General features: G+C 41.5%; 1 protein-coding gene across 1 annotated transcript; it reads left to right on the forward strand.

The window, feature by feature from the left end:
- The first annotated feature begins 11,547 nt into the window (after window positions 1–11,547).
- Window positions 11,548–16,007, forward strand: LOC111271536 (uncharacterized). The gene is made up of 2 exons (XM_022852412.2): window positions 11,548–12,047; window positions 13,554–16,007. Coding segments are annotated over exons 1-2 (1,554 nt in total). The 5' UTR covers window positions 11,548–12,046; the 3' UTR covers window positions 15,107–16,007.
- The last annotated feature ends 10,736 nt before the right edge of the window (window positions 16,008–26,743 follow it).

A 26,743-nucleotide genomic window follows, 5' to 3' on the forward strand; every position in this document is an offset into this window, starting at 1 on the left:
GGAAGACTCGGGTATCGGCTTTTGTTTTCCTTTACATCTTCCATCTAATTTCTTAAGCTTTGCAGTTTGCTTGCGCTGGCGATCTCGGACAGAATTTCCACTACTTTCTCTCCTTCCGTGGGCAGGCCCGACCCACAATTGAGGCGGGCGATTTTTTTTTGTAAACTGGCTTAACTAAAATCGCAATTTTCCTTATGCCTTGTTTCGAGAACAGATATCTTAACGATTGCTGTTTAAGATGCCTATTGAATATGGCCGCTATTCAGTGTGATTAGAGTTTCTGTGCGCGACATGCATCGTGCACAGATACGTCTGAACTACTACTGTTGAGAAAATGCGAACGCCTTCCTGATAGCATGAGTAGACAAATTGATAATGTTATGTCGAGACTTAATGAACGCGTCATACGTAGTAACCCAGTAGGTTCAACCTGGGCTCTATGACGCTCGCACGTAATCGCTCCGGAGTGCACTCTTGTTTTCAAGCCGGCCATCTTATATCAACTGGCTAGTCTAATCTAAGATAGTGCACTACTATAATGGAAAATGTAAGGCCTTTTTCTAGACACCTTAGCCGTTCACAATTATGCAAAGGTATATCGAACACGCCAACAAGCGTATTTGTTCGCCTTTCGAGAAGAACTAGAAGAGAAGATGATTGCGTGATGTTCTCTTAACTTTAAATCACGTTAAAGATATGAACATTGGCCGAAAAATTACTTTTACCCATATTGAGAGCAGCTTGTGGATTCTATAAAAAATTTAGCGATTCGAGCTTTTGGTTGATTTTTGCGTCGAGGACAGGCATATTTTTGCTAGAAAAGAGTCGAGGACGATCTGCTGCTTAAGTGAATAGAAGCAAATGGTATTTATCAAATCTTTTGGCTTGTGGGATTCGGAAAGGTTTTTTGCACTTTTGGACGGCAGCGGTGAACTCTCGGACCTGCACTGGTTTTTTCTTCTATGCTGGATGTTCCGTTGTGCTGTACTGGAACATGCTTCTTCTTCTGAAGCCTACATACATATTTGCAGTGCCGTATACTGTCGATCTGGGACAACGTAAGGCGTTTATCATTTCGTTAGTGCTTCATCTACCCCAAAGAGATTGGATAACAGTTAAACGTCGTTCAAGCTGCGAAAGCTATACACCATTTCTGTCGTGATAGCATCAACGGATGTCTGCTATAACAAAACAGCCTACCAGAATTAGACGCACCACCTTGTAGTTGATATGCACGAGTCGTCTTTTGTCGATGCAAAGCAGCATAAAGAAAGTCGCCAGCTTCTGTTGATTCATTTACGCATCGAACAGAACTGTACGCGAAGTTGTGTGAACTGATTACGTAAAGATTTTTTTTTTTTTTTATATTATCATTCATGTGTACTTGCAAATCTATTGCCGGACTGGATTCGTCTTAGCGTCTTCCGGCACGCTATCCACTAACAAACGCTAATAATAACTTGAACTTTGAAGTTGAAAACACAGACGACTCATATGGTAACTGTGAGTTCATATAAATTCAACCATAGTCTTAAGTAATCAGTTCGTACTACAAATAATCAAATTTAGACGAATAGGAACACACGACTGGCGCATTCGGTGGGGAAAAAATCAAATGGTAACTAACTGTTAGTTTCTCTTTGCCCTAGTATATCTTCTAGATCGCAGGGGCGTTACTGGGTACAGCAGAGGCTCCTTTCAATTGTTGGTGAATCGTCCATATTTCGAAAGACAGCGGAGAACTATGTACAGCTCCGCGGGTTTCAGTGCTTAAAATGTTTTTCTTTATCGCGTTAATCGGGATGCATATCCCTTTAAGCTTGGTTCAACATAAGATGCCGCAAAGTCACAGGTTAGGTGGGGTGGGTGCCCAAGGAACGTACCTGAGGTGCTCCCAATGCATCAATGTTTTTTTATTTAAAAAAAAATTTTTTTTTTAGTGTTTCCTATCATTTCGGAGAAGGTTAGCTTAACTACAGCGAAGTAAATGTGTAATCAGTGCAAAGGATCACTGTTTTACTCCAACTGATTCAAGATCCATAATTCACACCATGTTCAATGCCTGCTAGCCAATGATTTACTCTCTGGAATTTCCGACCTTTTATTTCTACTATCATCGTGAGAAGTTCCTTGATTTCGATGCACTTTTTGTTACTTGTACAGGCGGCACTTAGCGAACGCTTTGCAATTCAGTAACAACCATAACAGACTGAAGCTATTCGGCGATTAGAATTAAGTTCTGGTGTAACCGCCATCTTACGACTACTAATACATTTACAAATTATATTGTAAAATTAACTACTGGTTGATTGTTGAGAACATCATCATAAACCTCTCTGAGATTGAAGTGAACCCTTTGCTGCTCCCTCGACTCATCTGCCGCACAGGATATAGCACATAATTCCAAAACATTTCAACTTCGGATCGATTTAAGACTGATTTGCTTTTTAGAAAGGACCTGCACAACAATATCTTGGCAGATCACAAGTATACCTACTTTATCGAATATTTTACTATCAAGTTTTCAAGAAGTTCGAGGGCTCCTATCCCTACTTAGCTGCTCGTAAGAGCAGCTCTCTGACAGCGAACCTTGAATAGCCGCGTGAATTGAAATAAAAACCTTTTATAATTTTATTAATGAACGCTCTAGAAAAACCAAGTAACCACTTTCTTATTGCTTTTATGTGTGGCATAGTCCTGAGCTATATCGGCTTCCGGTGCTATCGTTGACTTTCTGTCTGCTAGACTATGTTGTTAAAACGTAACCTGTTACAGCGAAGTTCCTACACGTAAAGATTAAAACAATACTATTCTAAATACGTTTTTTTACGAAATTTCTAGAGAATTTAAGCTATCGCCAACATAAACCTTATACACATTATTTTAAAAAATCAGTTATTTGATGCTGATGCGAACACAGGATTCTGTATAAAATTTTTGCAATTAGGTCGACAGTACTATGTGCGACCATCAATCGCCATACGTAAATGAGCAGACACAATATGATACTGATACGTGTAAGAGCAACAGGAGCTCGGCAGTTTTAACTACCGATACGGATTTGGACTAATTTCTGATAACTTAACTATAAAACCAACTAAACAATTCCAGTATTACAATGCTAACGAGTCGATGTATAATAGCAAGGATATATACTCTATTAAATCTATCTATAAAATGCTGATCCGGGTATCTATTAAGTAAGTGTCGTTTTAGTTTGCGCTTAAAGTTCTTAAACAATGATCTAGCTGTAGAGATATTTATAAGTTCCAAAGTAAAGTTGCGGGGCAGGCAAGCGTGGTACGCACAACCTTCTTAAGACACAGAGATGATAGAAGACGCGGAGGAAGTTCGTGTTTAATATCAATCTATGCACATTATTTCGTGAGTCTGTGAACTATTTGGTAAATCGATGCGCAGATTCGATATGGTCTTAAACGTTTAACTACATATACATAACCATTTTAGTCGCATTCTTACATTTATTAGTGCTTATAAGTTTTAGATATCCGTTAAATATTCATATTGAATTTTACCTCTGCCCCATAACTTTTGACTGGACCACAACTTGGATGTCGTCGGTATACGGCTGGAAAGTGAGCACTTAAAGCTCGTTTAAGTGTTCACTTTTCAGCCGCTTCACAAATTACACAACTTAAAGTTATACAACCTGCTCAAGGGATCTTCTATTGATCTACCTGAGAAGAATGATGAATAAAGGCGTTCTAGGGATCATAACCTTGATTCCTAACCTATGAGCGCAATGAAGTTCTACAGATGGAGAGAGGAACCAAGTACTAACAGACATTGTCAGCTTTGATTGTCGCACGTACTGGTGACCCTTCTGTGTTTTCTTTTCTATTTTCCATTCTTTTCTCGATTCTATATGCTGTTAAACATGGTTTAATCAAGCTTTAAGTATATAACACGCTTTTTGGACATTTATTTCTCATTTTTGCCAAGATCAAAAGGCATCCGTAACAGCGAAGATAGTTGTGCCGCATACGACCTGGACTCCGTGCTCCAAAGGACTGTTTGTAGGTGATCCTAAAACGGGAGGATGCTATTTTCGGTCGGAAGAGCAGCCTATTTCGGTCGGTTACCCGGCACCTTCGAAGGAAGCCGGCTGGTGAATGACTTATGTTATGACCAACGAGATCAGTTGCATTTATACGACCATTAGTATCTACGTAATTTACTCAAAAATAGGGAACTTTGGACTAACTAACAGGGAAGACTGGCTTCTTATTGTTTTGCACAATTCCGTTCGGCCTTGGGCAGCATGCGACTACAATGGTAGGCTCCTACACAGCTGGCTAGAAATTATGTCCATCTGTCAATCTAAAGCAGTGAATCGAATGGGTACATCCAAAAGATACGATGGTACGTACACACATATGCTCGCGGGCTTCGGAAAAGATATGTTAAAAATTTTATGTTTGAAGGAGATGTCTTGAAATCCTCACCATTTTAGTACGGCATTCTCAAAATATGAGATGTTTAACACATTTTGAAATTAGTTTCTGGTAGCTTGGCAGCGTTTATTTAATAATATGCCACCTAAATATAAGTTCGGCTGATCCTAAGAGAAATGTATACAGTGTATCCCCTTTATGTGTCATTGGGGCCAACGGGTTCGTCAATTTACTTAAAAAAATGCTAAGCAAAAAGCGTACCGGGATGAAATAGTATTATAGTTCTGTATTACTGAGAGCATAAAGGTTCGATCCATATAATTCTACCTCGTTTCTAGTGTGAAGAATTGACTCTGCAATCGACCTCTTTTTTCTTGTGTAGTCGAATGAACAGCTGCATTGGCTGTTTCGCTGTTGTTACTTCTAGGGATTCTCCTTCAAGTTGGTGGTCGGAACGCATTGCACTCCATACAAGCGGTCGGGCCATCTAATGTTATGGCGCGTTCAAGGGGAAATTTGAGATCCTTTGAGAAGAGATTCTTGGCTTTCGTACTTCCCCCTAGACGGTTGCGGCGACCTCTTCGTCTGCTTATGCTGTAACAGCAGCAGCCCCCCTCCCCTCTGTAAGATGAGAAAAGTGACTGAACGTTGGGCCAAGAACATCTTTTTAGTGCTGACGCGCAGTGGAGCATGCTCTCCTTCCGGTTTGACAGTTGGATGGGTACGTCATGATTCCGACTACCGGAAGAGCTCAACCCGATCCAGGAGACGATGTTGGCGTCTCCCTCGTGATGGCCGATACGGGGCAATTCGATAATGTCTAAGTGAGCACGCAAGTCAATTGCAGCCGTGCGACAAGCATCTTACTTCTCAACGACGTTTTTGTTCCTAAAAACACAACCAGTTGATGTTCAGAATGTGCGTATACACAGAATTGGTTTCACCACTTACTTGTTGAAATTTCTTGTTTTCTTTTTCAAATAACGGACGTTTATAGGTTTCACATTGTCAGCAATTAAAATAGAAGCAACTCGTGGTAGCAGTTCACTGTAAAAGTTTAGGAGTTATTAATCCATTTAACATGACGGGCGCACAGGCGATTACCTGAGCCGATTAGTCGGAGAGAACATTTGCAGACCAAATTAAAATAACCAGTTGAGTATTGGAAGAATTATAATCTGTTTGCATTTAGTTCCGGTTGTCTTTGGCGGTGTTGCTACATGGACCGCATATGTAAGTAGGCATCCGTTTAGTTCGCTCGTTGGTCGATTTTGATTTACCTGGCCAATTTTGACACATACGAATTTCCCGTCAGCGCTTAACACGCTCAACCCGTGCACTCTGCAACTATGGTATAATATGGGGGCACTTGAGCCTTTGAAAATTACCTCAAGAAAATTGATTTCCTCAACAACAACAACAACTAGAAAGCAGTCTTCTATAGTTATCGATTTTTCTTGTAGTCAGAATCTGATCAGGGTACACTAACTGCATTTTAGAATCTAGTAAGTATGGCTATTGTAGTTTCTATTTCTAGAGCAGTTTTTGAGAAAAAATTATACCATTTTGCCGGAAAAGTTATTAACTTGGCTTCGTTTATTCTAAGAGCCGGTGATTTTAAGGGGCATGTAAGGTACTCTTGAAAAAGGTGAGAAAAACTACCCTTTACTTTGACTATGCAGGTGAAGACAGCAACAAAAAAATTACTTTTACTAAGTGTTATTTTACAGCGTGCGTCATTGAAAAGTGGCAACAGTTAAGTATTTTTATTAATTCAGCTTAAGTTGTAACTCTTTCTTTAACTGTCTTTCTCTGCTCGTGTGCTCTGATTCATCAGAAATTTAGTTTGTACACCTTCGTGTTGTTACAAGATGAAACATTTTTCCTTTCTTTCATTTCATTAGACGAGTTTATAAACAATTTCTAACCTATTTGATCAGAAATATCATTAGACTTGACATAGCTTTCTAAGTAACTATATCAGTTCCTTCCTTTTCAAGTGCTATTTTTTAATTTCGCCTCCTGTATGTAACCACTGTGTGTACATGAGAATGGTATATTAGGTTTTTTGAACGTTTTCAGGTTTGCGAGTGTGATATCGATTTTCCCTCTTACTAGAATCCCGCAAACCGAAGCGGCAGCTCCCAAAGGTGGCTCCGCGACGAATCGGTAGGAGTATGCCTAGCGCTCACTGTAGGGTGGCTTTTGGCTCAGCTTGAGTTTTAGGAAAAACATCGGCAACTTCAATCGGACATGATGATGACGCCGACTTGTATAGGACACAAGGCAGCCTTCACCCACTAGGCTGAGGAATCACAGCAGCAGCAGCAGTAGAAGAAGAATGACAGAGAGCAGGATAGATGTACCAAATACAGCAGATGAGTATTGGCCATCATTGAGGACTCCCGATTAGGTTCTGTTGTTCACTTGTGAATAGCTACGGTAGGGTACCAGATAGCAGTGATTGAGCTGGTGGTATAAACTGCACACGATTTGAAAGGTAGAAGATATCGCCCTTGTAGCTGTCAGTTCACTGTTTTCGGCGGCACAAAACATGTCTTCGCTGACCTGGTTGGCGTGTGGCGACTCTGCACAAGACGGCCGCGAGCTGCAGGGAGCTCGATTAATCATGGAGGGGGGTCGATACCAAACCGAATGGAGCCGCCCCCTTAGTTGTAGCTTAGATCATTGCGTAGGTAACATCGCCAGTAACCGTCAGCTATTCACATAAGGAGCTTGTATAGTATCGTAGCATACGTATATAAACGAGCGATTTTTCTGTAGCCACAAGCAAGTAAAACTTATACTTAGGCGTTGCAACCCCAACATTTCTAAGTATCTGCCTTTTTATTTCTTCATTTAAAGCTTCCCCTCAGACAAATTTCGAGCATTATCCCGCTGCCGATATTTTTCTTGTAGCTTTGTTACTCTTACGGCCCCTGATATAGAACTGTACTTTAAGCTTTTTGTAGGCAAAAACCACTGTCATTCGATCCATAATGTGTAGATTGTAAATCTTGCACGTTGCGCTGCTTCTTGTGCTTTTCAGTAGAACCGCCCGTTGAAGACGACCTTCCTCTGTTTATATGGTGTCTACTGATAGCGCCATTCTTTGATGTGCTTCAAGCGGATAATCATCATCATCGTTAGTTGTTTTTAAACGTAGGCCACTGAACAGAAGAACCAGAGAGTCCCTACCTCAATTAGCTTTTCTGTCACAGCACAAACAATCCAAATCAAAGGTTGTTGAGGAAAAAAGCCACAGGAGAGCAAGCGCTTAAAAGCTCAGATCTCTAGACCCAATTGACTAAATTTATGCATCTTCATCTCACTTCTCTATCCACGTATTTATGTTGATCTTGTCGTTATTCGACTGTTGGAGTAATTTTTGCTTTTGTATGATTTGTCTAATGATTGGCGTCCTCGACGTGATCCTTATGATAATGATCCACGTTCGGACAGTCCTACCGACCAAGCATCCTTAAAAGTTTCCTATAATGGCTTTATACGTATTGAACAAATGATGTAAGAATAGCTCTCTTAACCTTGCTATGGTACTGGAAGGTTACATTTATTAACGCGGCCATCGGGAATTACCATCGCTACCGGGTAAATTCTTCAATGTATTCTGGTCTGGAAAAGCATTCATGCCAATTCATTACACGCAGTCATGTTTTTACTGCACGTAGTCCAAGTGGCACAAGTAGAGTTATATCGGATATTATTGAATTTGTGTAAAATAGCGAAGTTGGGGGAAATGCTCGTGATCTAAAGACGATATTGATTTATTACTATTTAAAGCCAAACTAACTCACTCTCCCGGCATTTCCGCTTACTTTTCAATTCAACAAAGTTGACAAACTTTGATATTTGTAGCCGTCTCTTTTAGACCGTGTCAAACAGACACCTTTTTTACCTTTAGAAATAATAAATTATTGCGTCCTATTGTGTCCCCCATTTTTAAGGGTGATGGTTCACTTAATTATAGCATTTAACATCCTAAGGAAACACTGGTTGCTGTTCTATACCTAAATAAATTGTGAATATTGAGCGTTTTGTGTTGTCCTTTTTTAGAACTTCTCACTTTTTTTTGTAAGATTTACCCCAAAACAATGCAATTACGTTACAAAAAGTCGACGGAGACACGATAGGCGCACGTCAAGACAGACAAAAAGCGTTCCGTAGACGGAACAAGCAGACAATTTACCTTAGATCTAATTTAAACAGTCGACTCTGTTCCTTTTATTTTTTTCTCAAGTAGAAAACTCAAATTAGTGAACGAATGCTTTTGCTCTGGTTCGTAGTTTCTTTCTCCCAAGAGGCGTAAGGTTAATTTGCTTTTTTTTTTGAAATAGAAGACGAGATAGATGCAACAGGGTATCGAGAGTGCGGGACGAAACTCTAGAAGTATACGGTGTCTAGTTCGAATGAGTCTTAGACCGCTGTTTTGTATTCGGCCAACAACTAATCTAACATGCACAAGTGGAGTATAATTTTTTAAGTTTATATTGACGATTTTGGAGCCATTTGATGATTTTGGACGATTTGGGCCCAGTCATATCTTGACTGAGCGAACTAAGCGTAATTAATTAATTAATTGCACGCAGCAACAATGTTACTGAGGCATTCTAGTCGGAAAAAGCTGGATACTTCCAGCGGAATTACTAATGAGGCAAAGGAAGAGTCACTGGAAGACAAAAAATAACAAAATGGCTAATGCAAAGAAAAGTAATTACTGTTGCAAAGGCACCGCAGTATGAAGGCGCACTGATGAAGGTCCTAGGAGAACTAGAAGCAATTTGGTGTCTGCTTATTCATCTGATATCGAGTAGCCGAACAATGATCATATTAAATCAGGTGTCAGATATTGAATTAGATAGACTAAAATAAACAGAATGATGTTAAGGAATAGGCAGGAATGGAAAGGAAAGTTAATGGAATATTTCAATGAGGCAATATATATTAATGTACAGTAATATTACGGCATGACGGTAACGGAGGCGTAAACTCTATTGGATGCCGCCAATCACTCAAACAAAGCAGTAGAATATTTGCACCAATGAAAAACAATCGTTGCAGCGATAGATAGATATTCGGGTGTATATACATACATATATATATCATATACTGACAAGGGAAACAGAGTTACTGCAACGGGGTAGCTGCAAAGAGGCAATCCAACTGATTCTGTAAGAGTTTAAAAAAATTTTACCGGATAGCTATAAGAACGTAGATCTGCAATAAAACTGTGCATTGAAATAAACGTAACGTGAATCGGGTTCATTTACGATAGAACGGGCTGATGCGGTAACTGCGAAATTGTAATGGTTTCATGGAGTGGAGAAATTGCAGTGGGATGATTCTTAGGGTTTGGCTATATTCCGCATTAAACTGCGTTAGAAATCAACGAATTAATGGCAAGAGGAGTGCGGAGAGAAGCTCGTTGGTAGTTTTTATCGTAATATTCATTTTTTAGCATATGCGTACTCGTTTATAGGGCAAGCCGGATGCAGGACCGCACAACCCACTGACGATAATCCAACTCAGATCTAGACTGCAAGCGGTACGAGGCTACCGATTATGGACATCGGCTTGAAAGACTGAGTTTTAAGATACGCATTATGCGTCTGATCATCTGGTCTACCACGCGCCTACTATGATACCTTGCTACTCCACCTTCAAGCTGCGTATTCAAGGGAAAGCTTTGTCTACAAAAAAAGCTCGACAGTTTCTTTTCAACACAAGAACAGGTTTCACGCATTTCCCATACTGAGAGGCCAAATTAAAGCAAAGCTTAATCCGACAGCCCCCTAAAGAACGGCCCTTTATGAACGATGACGATAAAAGCAATGGAGAACGACCTCTATGTCCCGAGTCTTACGTCCGGTGACGCCGTTAAACCTTCCATGAGACAGACGGCTGGCTCCCAGCACGAAACAAAGATTGTCTATGCTCGGCTTCGAACCCATACCACAACCTGTCCCTGAAATTAGCAGGTAGATACGTTACCCGCTTAACTACCTAATTGAAAATGATCTGATAGAAACAAGATTTTGTGTGCCGTCAAGTATCAAAATGCATAAGAACCTGAATTTTACGATTTCAAATATTAATCTGACCTAGATTTGCTATTCACGAATTCATGTATGCTTTCTATGTTCGTCGCCGTGTACTACGATAAGTCGAACGAATCCATCGGTAGTATTTCTCTCGCGGCAATGCAGCCCATACGCAGCAGTCAGTGAACATCAGAATCTCGCAGCGTAAAGCCAATTTTATTTTTCCTTTATTTGTTGCCGCTATCTACGACTGATGCTACGGTTTTTTTCTCGTAGACCCTGAACCGATATTTGTTGTTTTTCCATTGCATACAGAGAACGTTGACGACGCTTGACGGTGTGCTGAAAGCAAACGAGTTGCTATATAATCGTCATCACCATCACCATCGCCAGCACCATTATCATCACCATTATAGACATCCTGACCGGCAGCAATAATAATAATGACAACAACAACATACATGCGCCATCTTCGCATGCAACATCAGATGCAGGCGCCGGCAGGAGCGGTTTGGTTGGGACTTGTACCTCGGTGGTTCGCTTCCCTCTGACTCGGCCAGCCGCTAAAAAACACCTCTGAACGGAGCGGACGCTTGCTCAGCTGTCGGCAGACGACGGTGGCCCGACGCCTGGCCGCCGACAGCACCGCATAGCACACCGCCACTACCGAAGCTGGCCAATATGGCAGACATCAATGTCGCCGCCGCCGCCGCCGCCGCTGCCGTAGCGCCATTCCATCTTGGCCAGTTGTCTATCCCTGTACCTAAAGTTAGCGCTTCTCCTGGCGGCTGCAGTTGTCCCTGTGCTCCTGCCGCCACTTGGCTTCGTAACCGTGTCTGGTCGCGTTGTCCGTTCCGGCCCTGTGGAGTCTTTTGGGATTGCTTCGGTTGCGCTACGACGGTAGCCCTTTGCGGCCACGGGAGGCGGAGTCCGTGTGCGTCCATAGCGATTTGTGTCTGCCAGTCGCTTAGCTCCGCCCTCGTAAGACTCCTCGCCGCGAGCAGGCGGGGCCTTTTGGGCTGGTCTGGCTTAACAGGCCTATCTACAGGACACTTGCCTGATTCTGCCGTGAGGCTGCGGCCGAACGTCTGTCTGAGAGACAGTCAGACATTGTGAACGCTAACGAGACAAGCCCACAAGTAAGAGCATCGTCATAACAGAGAACGAGGAAGGGCTTTGAGAGCTCAGTTAAATGCTTGCCAACTCCTTGACGTGAAGCTAGAAACGAGTGTGGGCGCGTACAAACAAAATATCTGTGATAGTTACCATATTTACAAGTGGTGACATGAGTGCTTATTTGCCTGGACAAGTGAAAATTAGAGCCTAATTAGAACGAATCATATTCTACTGTGTCGTTGTTGAAAGCGTGTGCGCCGGCTGAAAAAGATACGAAATAGTTTTCAATCTACTTTGAACTTGCCGATGCTGTACACAGGTGCAGTTGACGGGCCACGATTTCTGTCACCTTGTGCGTATAGTTCAATAAGTGGCACAGCTGTGAGCGGAACATAACTTCAATTGGATGTACATGCCATTGTGTAAAACACGGATTTCTCAACGTCCACCGCATCAAGTAAGACAAGTATCCAAACATCTTATACAATAATATTGAACATATGCCGATGTTCTCATTGGATAGCCAGTTGCTTTACAACGTCCTGTATACACACCTGTCATACAGCGTACCTTTTCATTTCGAAAGTACTCGAAACACACATAAGAAATAAATAACCCGATCAGCAGAAAATGACGAACGGCGAGTTCTATTGAAATGTATGCTATGATTCGTTGAGTCACAATTCCCATCCGATAGCTCCGAAGACGTGGCCAAATAAGCGTACGGACCACGCCGAGCTTCCCACTCGAGTAGAGTCAAATATGATAAGCAAAGTGCGTTCGACCTTCGCTGCGATCTATTGAGATTTGTTTTGATCCTATTATTTTAATATTACTTACTCGGCTATGTCTTGACGCAAACGAGTATGCAAAGCTTATAGCGCCGCTATCAAACGTCTCCCCTACTGTCATCACTTCAGCCTTATTATTGCTATACGACTGTCCACTGTTTCCTCTCTGTGTGTCGGTCTAGAGGTATTTCTCATGAATTTCCAGCGGCGATTCTATTCAAAACTAGCTCAACTAATCCAGCGGTTCTATTTTTCTGTAGATCAGTTGATTTATTCTGCGCTCATTGCATCTTTGTGACATCGACGTGTGTTACTTTAATTATGACCCTAATTGTACTACTTGACTCAACAAATATGATTCCGCCGTTGATCTCCATTAGCCATTGCAGGGGGCTGAGATGTTCCGCGCAGTTTGTTTTCTGAACGATGCCATAAGTAGTACCAGCCGGCAACTTCTTCACTAAGTGGCTGTTATTCTTACTGGTGCTGCTTATTTCGTACGCTTTAGCCCGTATCGTCAGTCTCAGTTCTTATAGCTACTAAAGTCTAATAGATCAGACAGCTCTGCTGAACGCATATGTTTTCAGCATGACGGCGATTAGGTTCTTAGCTGCTGCGGCCTTTTTCAAACCGCGCCATCTTCCGTTGCAGTCGCCGCCGCCGCCGCCGCCTTTACGCTGAACCGACTTCGTACGTTCAGAGGCGCCTGCTCCGCTCGGATCGCTCTAGCCGGCCGGCCGACCGACCGTGTCAGTTGCTCTGACTACTTCGCACATCTAAGCGCTTTTCCGTAGACACGATTTTTTTCGGCTCTTTCTGTGTGCCTCTAACACAAGCGGTAGACGCACCGAGAGGTGCCTCAGATCAATATAATTCATTGTCATTATTATTTTAGATCTGCCCCGCTTTTTGCGGCTAGGCCTAGCTAAGCGCAAGTTGGCCTATTAGCCTTCTGGTGGGTTGCTAACGCATCAAATCCATTAGTATTAGCATAATGCAATGATGGCAATCGATTAGAGCGCCCGCGCGAGCTGTCTTACTCAAACTAGGCTTCACAAGGGTCCGTTTAGTAGACATTAATAATGCTAATAGTCGTAATCGTCTAGGGCTGGCTATTGATTGACGAAATACGTCTACGCTTACGCTAACAGACATATTCCTTTTGTTTTCAGTGGTTATCAACGAGGACCACCCTCTAACTCTGAGCAACCCGTTACGGGTTCCACCGGCCGCCGACGGCGGTGGGATAGAAACTCCCCCGCATCTACTCCCCCATTCGCAACTATTCGGGCAACATCCCTTACTTCACCCAAACCCAATGTTCAATCCACTTGCATTGGTCAGTGGCCATTATCCAGTTGGAGCAAAGTCTCCGGAGTGTATCGATCAGAACATGTCATCATCACCTGCTCGTTACCCCTCATCGCCGACGCAATCTCCCGCCCTTCCAGCGTTTCCGCCACATGCAGGGTTTTCCCCTGCTGAGGACAAAGCCCCCTTCGGCCGAGATTTCTCTCCTCCCCCTGGCGATGGTTCACAAGGCCAGCTAGGAAACCAAAGTGTTAGTCAAATAAGTAGTTACCAGGGAGGTGACCGCTACTCGCCACCTCCTGAAAGTACTGGCCCTTGTCCGACGTACGGCGATCAGAAGCCTCCCTACTCGTACATATCGCTTACGTTTATGGCTATACAGTCATCAAAGGAAAAGATGCTTACACTTAACGAAATCTATAAATTCATAATGGATCGGTTTCCTTATTATCGCAAAAACACGCAGAGGTGGCAGAACTCGCTTCGCCACAATCTGTCCTTCAACGATTGCTTTATCAAGATACCGCGTCGTCCCGATCGACCTGGAAAAGGCTCCTATTGGGCACTGCATCCATCGTGTGGTGATATGTTCGAAAACGGTAGCTTCCTGAGACGCCGGAAGAGGTTTAAGCTGAACCGTCATGTCAAAGACGCCACAGCAATGGCAATCGCCGAACTTAAGCATTACGAGAATATGTGTAACCAACAACAACAGCAGCAGCAGCAGCATCAGCAGCAACAGAACGCGTTACAGGAGCAGACAAAATTTCGATTAAATGCTCTTGCGGTAGCGAAAACACATCTCGTCCCACATTCCAATGGTCCCCGGCCATCGGTGTCTCCTCCCTCCGCGGCCCAAACCCTTCTCCAAGCGCACACCTCGCCATCGGCACCACTGCAAAGATCTCAAAACAAACAATCGTTTTCTATCGACAACATCATTGGCGGAGGCGGTGGAGGTGGCAGTGATCGCTCTGCTGCCAGTTCACCCCCCACGCCAGTTGCTCAAGCATCGGCGCCGCCTGTCTTACAACAGTTTCCTCAAGGTTACCCCCAGTTGGCAGGCGTAGCACCCCAGTACCATGCCCAGCTGGCGCAGTTACAGGAGTTCAACTCTTTGCTAGCCCGCTTGCCTGCATTCCCGGGCGCTCCCCTGGGGGCATTCAACCCCGCTCTGGCACAGCAGGCGCTCGTTATGAGTCAATTGGCCGCTGCTGCTAACGCCGACTTTCTGCGCAAGTACGCCGAGGCAGCAGCTGTGGCCGCGCAGGCAAGCCTGGCAGCCGAGGATCTCTCGCGCCCGGCCAGTCCGAGCGCCAGCAAAGCCAGCGACCGTGAGGATGAAGGCCATGAGGACAATAATGACGATGATCTCGATGTCGTATCTTCCGAGGACCACTCGAAGAACTGCTGAAAATAGATGGATACGGAATATTTAGTCAAGCTGAGCAAGACTCATTAACTGAATTACCCCAGCTGCTCGATATTGCAAGTTTCATGCACGTGTCAATGTCTCTACCTATGTGATGTCTCTACCTATTGGCTGACTGAATCGCCGGCAACAGCAATGGCCTTCCAAGACAGACTATTACTTGCGAGCGAGTAGTAGGCACTATCTTAAGGAGGTTGGTAGGCCATGTTGACAAAAAATACTCAGCATGCGATGTGATACAGCCGAGATGAGCCGCGAAGCGCGGCGTTTGCTTTGTACATAGATTTGTATAGCGCCATTAGTCATAAAAAATAGGAAGACAACGAAAAGACCTACAGACGACACAAACAGCATCCTATAGCAAGTGCGTGCAGTTTCTAGAACGTAAAACAGAATACAAAAACTAGTTTACGCTAACTGTATGACCGAACGGGCGGGAGAATAGGAAATGGGGAGATGGTAGGCTACGAGTATGCGAGCTGGTAGAATGATTTGTGTTACAGTTTGATTGTGTATTTATTACAACGAAAATTCTGATGGTGATGATAAAGGTAACGAGGGAGGAAAGAATTCCTAAGTTTTTCTACACTGAGTATTTATCTTTCGATTCATTTGCGTGCTAATATCACTCGGGCTCAGTCTCAGAAATAGTAATCCTCGTGTATATACAAACGAATAGACGGCCGAAACATGTAAAGGTACCCTGATCAAGGCATGATCATGTAGAGGGCGTAAAGGAAAACTGTAAATTATAAACCAGAGATTTGAAGTCGCCGAACTGGACGGCATGTAGACAAAATGAATAGATGCCCGAGCCCGCACAAAAGGGAAAGTGCATCATACAACGTTCCTTAATAAATGTCGAGTCTAAACAGTAAAGCTATCCGAGCGAATCTTTCTTCTTTATTATTATTATTATATGATTATTCTATAACTTTTTAGGCCAATGCATCAGGTGTCAGTAAACTAACGTTAACCCTTATCCTCCTGTCACTTGGTTTAAGTAAGTTTAGATAGTTGATGATGGTGAATTTACTCCTAGCGGCTTCTAGGATACGTATCCTTAATTTCGATTCGCTGCCGTCGTACTGTACACAATCTGCCTTGAAAATTTGCCCATAATTAGAAAGCTCTTCTGATAAACATTACACTCCTGTGCCGTTAGGGTAGACGTTGATCTAACGATATGACTACTTGATAAATACTCCTATTGTGCAATTTGGATAAAAGCGCACACTTCGCAGGCTTAAGTGTTCTTCACGAGACGCGATGACGACTATCTCTAAACGTATTTTTAAAGTATTTGTTTAACTATATGCTATCAGCTTCACATGTATGTGCTATAGTTTTTAATAAGGCATATACGTTTTCTACCTATGAAACATACGTGTTGTTGAAATTGTGCTTCGCTGAGTGCAATCAAATATTTGCCTAGAGGAATGCGTGTATCGTCATCCACTTTAACAACAATAATGTTAATGGACACTGGGGCTCCATCGAAATCGTAGGCTCATTTATCAGGCTTAGAAGTCGAATTGCCGCCCTTCGGATTAGTACCAGCGCCGCCTTGTCGTCGTCGTGCGACGCCGCTGTCGATGTAGAAAAGACCGAGAAGAAGCTAGCGAACGTTTTGGCTTTTCTTTTTGTAGAAATTAGACACACTCGCATTCAGTAGGAGAGCCGAAGGGAGATGCATTTGCGACAAGAGAGCGTCGCTACACTGGCGATGTAACAACATCTAGCATCAAATATTCACTTTTCTACGTTTAGCGAAAAAGTTGTTCTCGGTCATGATAATAGTCAATGGCAACCGTTGACTTAGCCGCTAAACTCTGATCGACTGAAGGCCAGCACACGCATGCAATGTCCATTGCAAGAACGACGGCGAAACTTGTTACCAAAGGCCGGACGATAGTTCAACCGACGACGATTTGTCTTAGTTCCTCAATAAATTTGCTTATCCCTCTCTGGCAGTCCACGGAATCCGAAGCAAATCGTGTTACACACTTGAATATATAATTGGATTGTAAGCTATAGAGAAAGGAGAGGAATAGGCTGACAGGTATGGCTTTCGCGTAGACTGAGGTAACGCAACTTGCCTCACATGGCTTTTTATTGCATTGAACCCGAATCTACGTCCTAGACAGTATTCGTTGCAAGCGCGCACCGTCAGTGCAGTACCTCACTACAGTAGAACAAAAGGGTAGCGTCCATCAAGTATGAACGATGGGATGTTGGACGGAGTATTTATGGTGGTATTGCTTGTTAAACCCAAAACGTTTTCAAATACAAACAGTACAAAGATCCTATGCTGTCTGTCTCCTCTTATCTGTTAGCACCTTCCGATTAAAGCACACTAACTTATTTTCTAACGTAAATTTCTATCTAGCTACCGTTAAGCTATATTTATCGAAGACTTAATGAAGCATCGCTGAAAAATTCTACCTTACGATCCTATCAACTTTAATTCTACATGTAGTTCTCTTTTTACAGGAGGCTAATTTTCTTTCACCATCCCGCAGACTCGGCAGTCAACGACGATAAGCACGCTACTGAACTTTTGTATGGAAAAGATGATTTCGAGTACTCAGTGTGGGTGTTGTGCACTAACAATCGCTTTGAAAGAGTGTACCAATAGAATTTCGTCCATATTTCGAGCTGCTAATGCTTGAAAGTTTGTAAAGATTTAAAAACCGTCTTCAAAAACGTCTCGCTATACATGATGTAGCCAGCCGATGGATGGCCGAAGTAAAGTGCCCGCTTGATGCAATATCTATTTAATTGTTATAATGCGACTGTAGCTGACTCTAAAATAAACAGTCTATTGTATGTGTTTGAGATGGCAAATTTATGCTTAAAGAAAGCGAGCAAAATCCGTTAGGTTTGTTTTTTGCCCTAGAATGGTTCAAAATGTATGTAACAAAAATACCTAGCGTAATGGGTAGAGATGCTCGCACTTTCCTGCAACGATTTTTGAATCCAAATCTGTTCCAAGACCAAAAAAAGTTTTATCAGTACTAACATCTTCATTTTTCTTATGGAAAATAGTTACTTTAGACAGGTCATATTCGTATATAAACCATTCCTTAAATTCAATCGAATAAAACTCGACCAAATCTCCGTAATGCTGTTCAAATAACGAAAGATCGGTTCTATAATGTCATTTTAAGTCAAATCTGCACGAAATTAGAGCATTAAATGTAAGGACTAGACCAGACCATAGGAAAGAATAAACAATACTGCTCTTTCAGTAGCGATAGAAGTTGCTTACTGTTATTCATTGTATGCTGAATTCGCGCAAAGCTATCGCTCTTGCTGCTCCAGATGTGACTTTTATTTGAACGAACTTTGAAACTAGCGGGGTGCTGGCATCGGGGACATGGTTCTACTCGTGCGCACCCCTAACATTTAGACCACGACTACTGCAGCGGAAGACTACGGTGAGTCGCTAAGTACGTGGTTCTATGCTTCGAGTCCTTTCAATTTTTTCCTGGTCTCGTTGTTAAAGCGCGTTGATCCCTCTCCGTAGTGTAGTCCTGATAAGGCTTTAACGGAACTTCCGTGGCCATCGTGAAACAGACCAGCTACCATTTGATTAGTTTAGAATACATAAACAAATCAACATGCATTAATCACCTATCAAGGCCTAGTACTGCAAATAAAGGGATAATGTATCGTACAGATGAAATTATAGCACGATAAATTCTGATTAGTGACTTGACAACGGAGTTGGATCATTTTTTCGTACCCTTCATACGATTTAGCAAACTAGATTAGAACGAGAGTTTGTCGACATTTTCATATTTTTCCAATGCAGCATTTGATATATATACTCTAAATGTTGTTTCCAACATAGACCTTCTTGGATGGCTGACAAACAAAAAGAACAAAGAAGGCTTAGCTTTGTCAGGTCAGGAAGTTTGAGCGACATTATATTGTACGCTAAGAAAGATAGAAATGTACGTTAGCGGCTATGAAACAGAACAAGATTACGGGTTCGACCTTGTACCACAGGTGAGAACGAGTTTTGCGACGTAATGCAAAGGAAAACGTTTCATATCATATGATCCATGTACATATTAAGTCGAAAAATAGCTTGAACAGTAAAAAAACTGCTTAGCGGGTCTTTATTATTAACCCAGAACGTCTTTGCGATATCGGCTCAACTAAAATGTGTACACAGTCTTGTTATTCTGCCAAACGGTAACGCCTCTTTCGGAAGAAGCAGTCCCAATATACTTATTAGGGACTTCACGCAGCCGTCAGATATTGAGTAATTTTCTATTTAGAAGTCGTCCGTCCCCTTGACTCTTGCTGCCATCGACGTCGAGGCTGTGGTCACCAAACCCACGCACACACTGGCGCTCTAGCTAATGCTGCTTCTTTGCCCAGCAGACAACTGACCTGGTGACAGCAGTTTTTTCTCAACAAAGAAATCAAATACTAATATTGATATTTTGCGTTTCAACTTGGATCTCTTTTGGTGTAGTAGCAGGGCGAAGGCGAAGATTTGACGTCTAACGCACGTATCCAAAGTTCTACGGATGGATTTCGCTGGAAATACTTAGTTGAAAGGGATACGTAAAGATAGAGGAAACCCCAAACGAATATATATCACGACCAGTACTGCTATACAGTGTAATATGGCTGTCATTAGTCTTGTTGCAGTCGATACCAAATTTAACTTACCGCTGTTATTTCCAGCTGGCATGATGACCATATTTTTGTTTTCTGTTTTGTCATTATATATACATGCATGAAGTGCCTGATCTTGAACTTAGCGTTACGGCTGAAGCAACTACAGTATATTCATAGTAACTATTCACACGTGCGAACTGCTGAACGGAGGGTCCGAGAGATTTTGATGAGAACGCGACAATATCACTGTTGATGACCGTTACTGACTGTAACACAGTTGTAACTGTGTATTTGTGCTACGTTAAACCAATTGTATCAGTACGATAGAGCTGCGTTTATATATTGTTGTACTTTTATTTATTTTTCTTTTTTAGTTTTTGTTTAGCCAGATATTCATCTGGCTAAACTAAAATCGAACCTAGATGTAGTTAGTATTTTAGCTAGCCTAATAGAAAACTAGTCAAAGTTCGAAAAACTTAATTGAATAAGGGTTTTTGTCTGAGCGTCGATCTGTGTTCATTTCTGTTATGGCCTTATAAAACAAGTATATCGCAGACATGTTGCGTTTCTCCACTAGAACCGCACTCTAATCCTATATGTGATCATATACTATACGTTAAAATGATTAACTATCCCTTATACCAAAAAGGGGAGCGCTTTCGTAGCTGAAAGCTGGTTGTGTAGTGCTAGCTTCGTGCATTCAAATACGTATTCACTCAAAACTTCTCGTTATAACTTTGTACGACTATGGCATGCGGTTACGACGAGGATCATACGGAATGGAAGCAGCGTTGTCCGTTTACTTCCATCCAAGCTAGTAATCTGTCTCCCTGATCTTGTACGTAACAAAGTGTCGACGCTGGGTGAAGGAGTAAACGATGCAGTTTTTCGTCTTGTTCTTGGGTAGACATAAGTCTATCGCACAAACCAGCCGGGCTTCGATATCGATCGTTGGCAATTGCGAGGCAAGTAAGGAGCTCACTACCTTCACCAAATATCACAACCTCAACCGCACTGTCGACATAGTCGTACAGGTCATACAACAAATGATTCCCGTTATGTGTAAGCTAAACAGACAACGACCATTCTAACAAGGGTCATATTAGCTGGAGTCAGAGTTATAGATATTATCACACACATAATAAACGTGTGTGTAATGGGGATTATGCAGATGTTTATTGCGTCTGCTAATAATGAAAAGGAACAAGTGCTAATAGTAGAAATAGATATAATGAAAATGTTTCTTTAGGCGCATAATGGTGCGCTTATGACGCCGTCACACACCCATTTTTTATAAATCTAGAAAATGCATTTCAGTCAAACGATTTCTTATTCAATTAAACAGGGCAAGTGCAATGTATCATTTAGGAGACTGTTGCAGGCGAATCTCGCAGATTAAGATTAAATTTTTGAAGTACACGCTGCTACCGGAAGAAATGCGGCGTTTTCCTTTGGGAATTTGTAAGGGAAAATCAGTTGAATTTACTCTAGGAGGAATCAGTTCACTAGATCTGAAAAATCCAAATATTTTTTTTATTTCGCGCTGCAGAAATTCATCCAAGATTGGTGAAAGCATTAAGTAAGAAGACCTCAAACAAAGGCACAGTACGCGAATTGTGCCTACGTTTCAAGAATGGAAATTGATGGAAGAATACCGAGCAGGTAGTTGAGTGTTTGAACCCGAACAGCGCATTGCCGCGACCGGGTAGGCTTTTCACAAAAATAAAGTTTGAAATGTAAGGACTCTGTTGGCCAAGATTAGCGTTTCGCATGTAACGTTTCATAGTTTTATAATAAAAATATTAAGAATACGGGAACTGGGTAAAAAATGGGTCGATCGTGAAGTGACAGTTAAAAATTCGTGTAGTGTACTGCGCGTACACTATACGGAAGTTTATTGAACGAAAAATTAGTCTGGAACGTACCTTCAGTGTAGACAAAGCATGGTTCGACCTCTACGGCCGGTCAGTAAGGCGTCTGGCTAAAAATGGCGTCGCTTTGGACAGAAATTGGGTTCGGTGGCAGTGTTCGGACGTTATTATTATATATTACGGAAGGTATTAGGCTATTTCTAGTGAATATCAGGTATCTGCTACGGCAAGACACTCGCCGAAAATAATGCAACGAGTCCTTCAAGAGATTCATGGATCGTTAGCACAGCTACTGAAAGTACGCAGTCTGGTTACATGATGACAACGCCAGACCATCGCTATGCCTCAACTATGATACTTTCTTGATTGAGCAAAAGAATATACAACATTAATTTCTACTTGCTTATTTACCCCATCTGCGTTTGTGCGACAACAGAGCTTTCTGTGCTTTAAAAACAGCAACAAGTTGATAGGTATAACCCACAGTCGGTTCACTTCAAGAAGCCAGAGCTAGAAAAATTACATACGGGGACGCGAATAATACGTGTATGGCTGCCCAGAAGCTTCCAGAGCCATAGGTGGGACGAGTGTGTTAAAATAAATAAGAACACATCTAACACATATCGAAAAATCATCATTTTAGTCGAGTTGGTTCAAAAGTTAGTCAGTTTTGAGATCCGCCGAGTTCGTTTGAAATAGCTCAATACTTCTGAATCGGCTCTCCATTGCATCGGCATCTCCGACATTGACTTGACAGCTTGGTTTTACATAATGCTGAATGGTGTTGTTATACACAGGCTATATTGTTAGAGCATTGAACTAAGATTAAGCGTAAAAAATAGTGATTATCAAGCTAGATCAATATATCAGCTTGGTGCCACTGTGCATACTGATTTTTTTTATTGAGACTCCTTAGGAAAGACCAGAAACGCAGCGGGAATATTGATATACTCTTAATGACGATCCGTTCGTGATCGCGGTTTGTTTCCGGAAATTGCCCTTGGCGTCAATTATAATTATGGTGTTATGTTGTTTTCGTTTGAAAACTTTGGAATCGTTCACACAGGAATTGTCATACAAAATATACATTTAGACAGGTGTGCGAGATAAAGGAAATCTATGTATTTCATATGCTGGGCACCATGTGCTACAACAGACTTTGTAAATACAAGAGGAATAAGGTTTATCATGCTTTACTGAAGATAGTTATGAGCATTCTTACAATAGAGTAAACTTGCGTAGCCTTGTCTAAAATGTTTAGAGTATTAGCTTCAACGATCGGAGCAAATGTTTAAGGTAGTAGCAATTTGCTTCCGAACCAAAATGCTAGAGGTCGCACTGAGGAAATAACTTAATTCGAATTCAGTTCTATACGACTCTGTGACGATAGGTTAATTCCGTTTGACAGTAGAAATTCGACGAGAATTATTTGCGCCTCAATGTATCAGACCAAGATTAGATACTGGTCGAATAGTGGCCGGACCTATTCATCTGCAAGTGGCTGCACATGTGTAACTAGTCCTATTACACGAAGTTAACAGTAAAGCCAAAACAACTGAACTACACTGAGCAACATACCCTAATGTTGACGTATACCATAACTGTCAACTTAGCAAGGTCCTGAAATAACGGCCGGAAGGAAGTAGTCGCTGGCCAGGCCGTTGGCTATGAGATGTCGTCGTCTTGATAAAAAAACCTTGACAATTTCTCAGTAAAATTTACTATCGATTTGGAATCAACGAAGTTAAATGACTAGGAAAAACCTATTCACTACATTACTATTATCGTGCCGACCTATCGTTAGGTGTTGGCAGAACCATAAAAATAATAGTTAAGCGTCTGTAACCGATAGGACTAGTAATTGTCTGCTTTTGCCTTATTATTACCTTGTAGCAATTTGAATAATAAAAATCCAACTTCGGATAATATAACTCTGCAGGCCAATAATGAACTTCCTAACTACCGATGATTTTAATAGAGAGTTGACATCTATTCAAAAAAAGGGAGAATGCGCGAGAATGAATGCTATTTTGTGGTATGCAGGACAGAATTGAACGAAATGTTCCGAGTTTTACGTTCGGTACATAAACCGTTAAGTGTTGCTTCAGACAATCATTGGTGTACACAACTACGTGCCCCTAAGTTCCCAGCAGGCAAACACGTTACCTCTGAACTACCGTGATCAGGGGCAGCGACAACACTGAGCTAAGCTAGTTTGCCATAAATGATATATGTCTTGTATAGCTTGGACTTGCGGTCTGCTGTGAACCTTTCAAGTCTGAACTCATCATTCAATAACTTTTTTATGAACTAGAAATGTCATCTTTGGCTGTAATGACTAACTAATATAACCATTATTTGTTTGAGATCTAAGTTGCTCCCTAGCCGTTGTCCAAATACTTTTCATAAAAACTTTTAATTTAAAAGTGGTTAATATTAGTTATTCATCTAGCAATATTGCTAAGCGTAGATAAAATAAGGATGATAGTTCCAACACTCTCAGCAAGGGGGATAAAGCTACCAAAAAGTCCAAAAGGTGCAAAAAGTCTTGTGTTTTTTAAAACAAAAAGTGAGTGATTTAGCAAGCCCAATTGGCAGTTGATAAAAATTTAGGCGTATCGAGAATAGCTTCTGAGCTCTTTCATTGAATTTGAAGCCCTTAGCACTTATTCCGATCTAGAATTTCTCGTTCTTCCTGATGGAGATCCTTTTTGGGTTTTTGAAAAGCCGCAGAAAAACTTGCAATAACGTAGATCGTCGTTTCCCGGCAAAAAAAGGAAAGGCCATCATTTATTGTCTTACTGTGCAGCTCTGAATCCGCCTAAACAGAATTTCATCATCAGGCTCGTAGTTTGTGTTAATCCACTCTTTTTTTCACTGCTCTAAAAATCACTTGTCTCTTTTGGCGTTAACACCATTTACTTTGCATGATAACGGTGGTAATAACAATAATGATATAAAAGTTGGCATTTGTTCAAATGGTTAACGTATGTATTGGACCAGCGTTACATTGTCTTAAAATCAATATCTTTATGCTTAATATTTTTTTGTTTTTTTTTTATATATGTGCTTTGCAAAATATTTGTATCACGTTGTTGTGGATTTTCTTAGAAACGGGCGTTACGTAAGTGAACGTTCGTTGGGTTCTTTTGTTAATCATTGTTTAAAAAGAAGCATGGTCTATGGTCTATGATGAATCTAGACCACCTCGTTGGTGTTAAGTGTACTTACATCGGTTAACAAGGATATATTCCATTTCCACAAGTTTCATGAAAGGGAATCCGCATGATGCACTGTAGTAAGAATATAATGAACATCGTCCATTTGAGTGCATTCGTTGTATGTCTAAAGTGTCTTTCGTTTGGTACTTCAGCCGTTAGGCATTACTTCAGATGGCTGGCTTCCAACATGAAACGGAGTGTGTCTACGCCCGTATTCAGGCCAGGACAACCGCGTGTCCCTAAGTTTAACAGTCGAACACGCTGAAGTGTTTAACAGCGTTGAAACGAGCCTGTGCATATTCTAAAGGGGGGATCCTGTTCTAATTGTTGTATAGTTTTATACATAGTGGAATGCCCAAAAACTAATATATTAATCATCCTAAAGCGAACTATCAGCATGGCTAATCTGTTTTATGCGGTTCAAAATTTCGGACTGAATTTACTGGGTCTATAGACCAGCTTAAAGTGCTAAACGTATTATACTGCGTTTTTGAGGTTATAGTGATGATAAGAAATCAAACAATAGACCAAAAGTCATTTACTCCATTAGATGTTTTCTTTTGATACTTACAGCTACATGCAATGATATCCTCTGTGTCAGATTGTACTGAAAGAGTCATCAAATTTGTATACGATGTCGAAAAGTAAACATATATTAGGCTAAAAGCGACTAGATCGACGACTGGAAACAGACAATTTAAAAAAAAAAAAAGTTACTGTCAGACAATAGTTAACCTAGTTAGAAAACAACTAAGGAGTCCGCTACAGAACAGTTTTTTAGAGTCGACGGCTTCACCTTGCGCCGTATTACAATATGCATCGGCATCAAATGGCATGAACGCCCGCATAGTCTTAGCTGATTCTTTCTACTGCCTGTAAACCTGCCATCCACGTGTGGTCGTATGCCCGTATAGTGTCAGACAGACCAGGTAGTCTCTGAACGAAGGATATGAGCAAATCAGACGTCAAAATAAGAAAGCTCTAAGAAGGCAGTGAGCAAATGGGCTATCAGCTTCCCAGAGGGACAAGTTGGCAGAGCGGTGGGCTATACATAGGAAACCGATGCATAATAGCTTTATGCTGTGAGACTGATTCTGTTACTAGGATAAGGGTCGGACCGTTCATGACCGGGTACAGCAAGAACTGGTCACCCGTCATTATGTTGATCGGACTCCCGTCCGTCTCCGGTTTGCTCAAAGCAGATGATATACGTGATGCACATGTGCGTAAAATGTGCCAGCTCCATGCAGCTGCCGTCACCAAGTAGCTACTGTCCTTGTTTACGCAAAAACGTCTATCGTTAAAGCAGTTTTTTCTGCACAGACTAATTGACTGAATGATGCTTTGAAGAGTTGGAAAACCCGACGGCATATTCTACATTTCGAGAAAGCACAGTTAAAAACAGGCATGTTCATTCGTGCTTTTTTGCAATAAATAAATATTTAGTGAATTCAAGTGTATTGCATGCAATATAACGATCTGAAATCCTAGTGTGGTCATAGTAGTTGTTTACAGCACATTTATATTTGTCTAACAGTCTCAATTTAACTTAATTAATTTAAATTTTTAAAGTAACTTCGAGACGATATGGAAAAAAATGTATTATGTAGTTCCACTATCACGAGCGAGCTGGAGTTTGAATCATGGTAAAAAAAAAAAAGGTTAGTTTTAATCATGGCCTCCTGTAAACCTTGATTTCGGCACGCATCAGTATAACATCGCTCATATTAGAATTAAGGGTTTGTTAAAAGATTATCAAACATTATAGAAACTTCCTTCTGGTGGACTAACAACTATACCTGTGTCATTAATCCTCATGCTACAGAAAATTACTTCATAGTGGCTAGCTGGTTAGACGTCTACATAAAAGAGCATCGTTAGTATTGATA

This window comes from Varroa jacobsoni, unplaced genomic scaffold (assembly GCF_002532875.2).
Source record: "Varroa jacobsoni isolate VJ856 unplaced genomic scaffold, vjacob_1.0 contig00748, whole genome shotgun sequence".
NCBI classification, from domain to species: domain Eukaryota; kingdom Metazoa; phylum Arthropoda; class Arachnida; order Mesostigmata; family Varroidae; genus Varroa; species Varroa jacobsoni.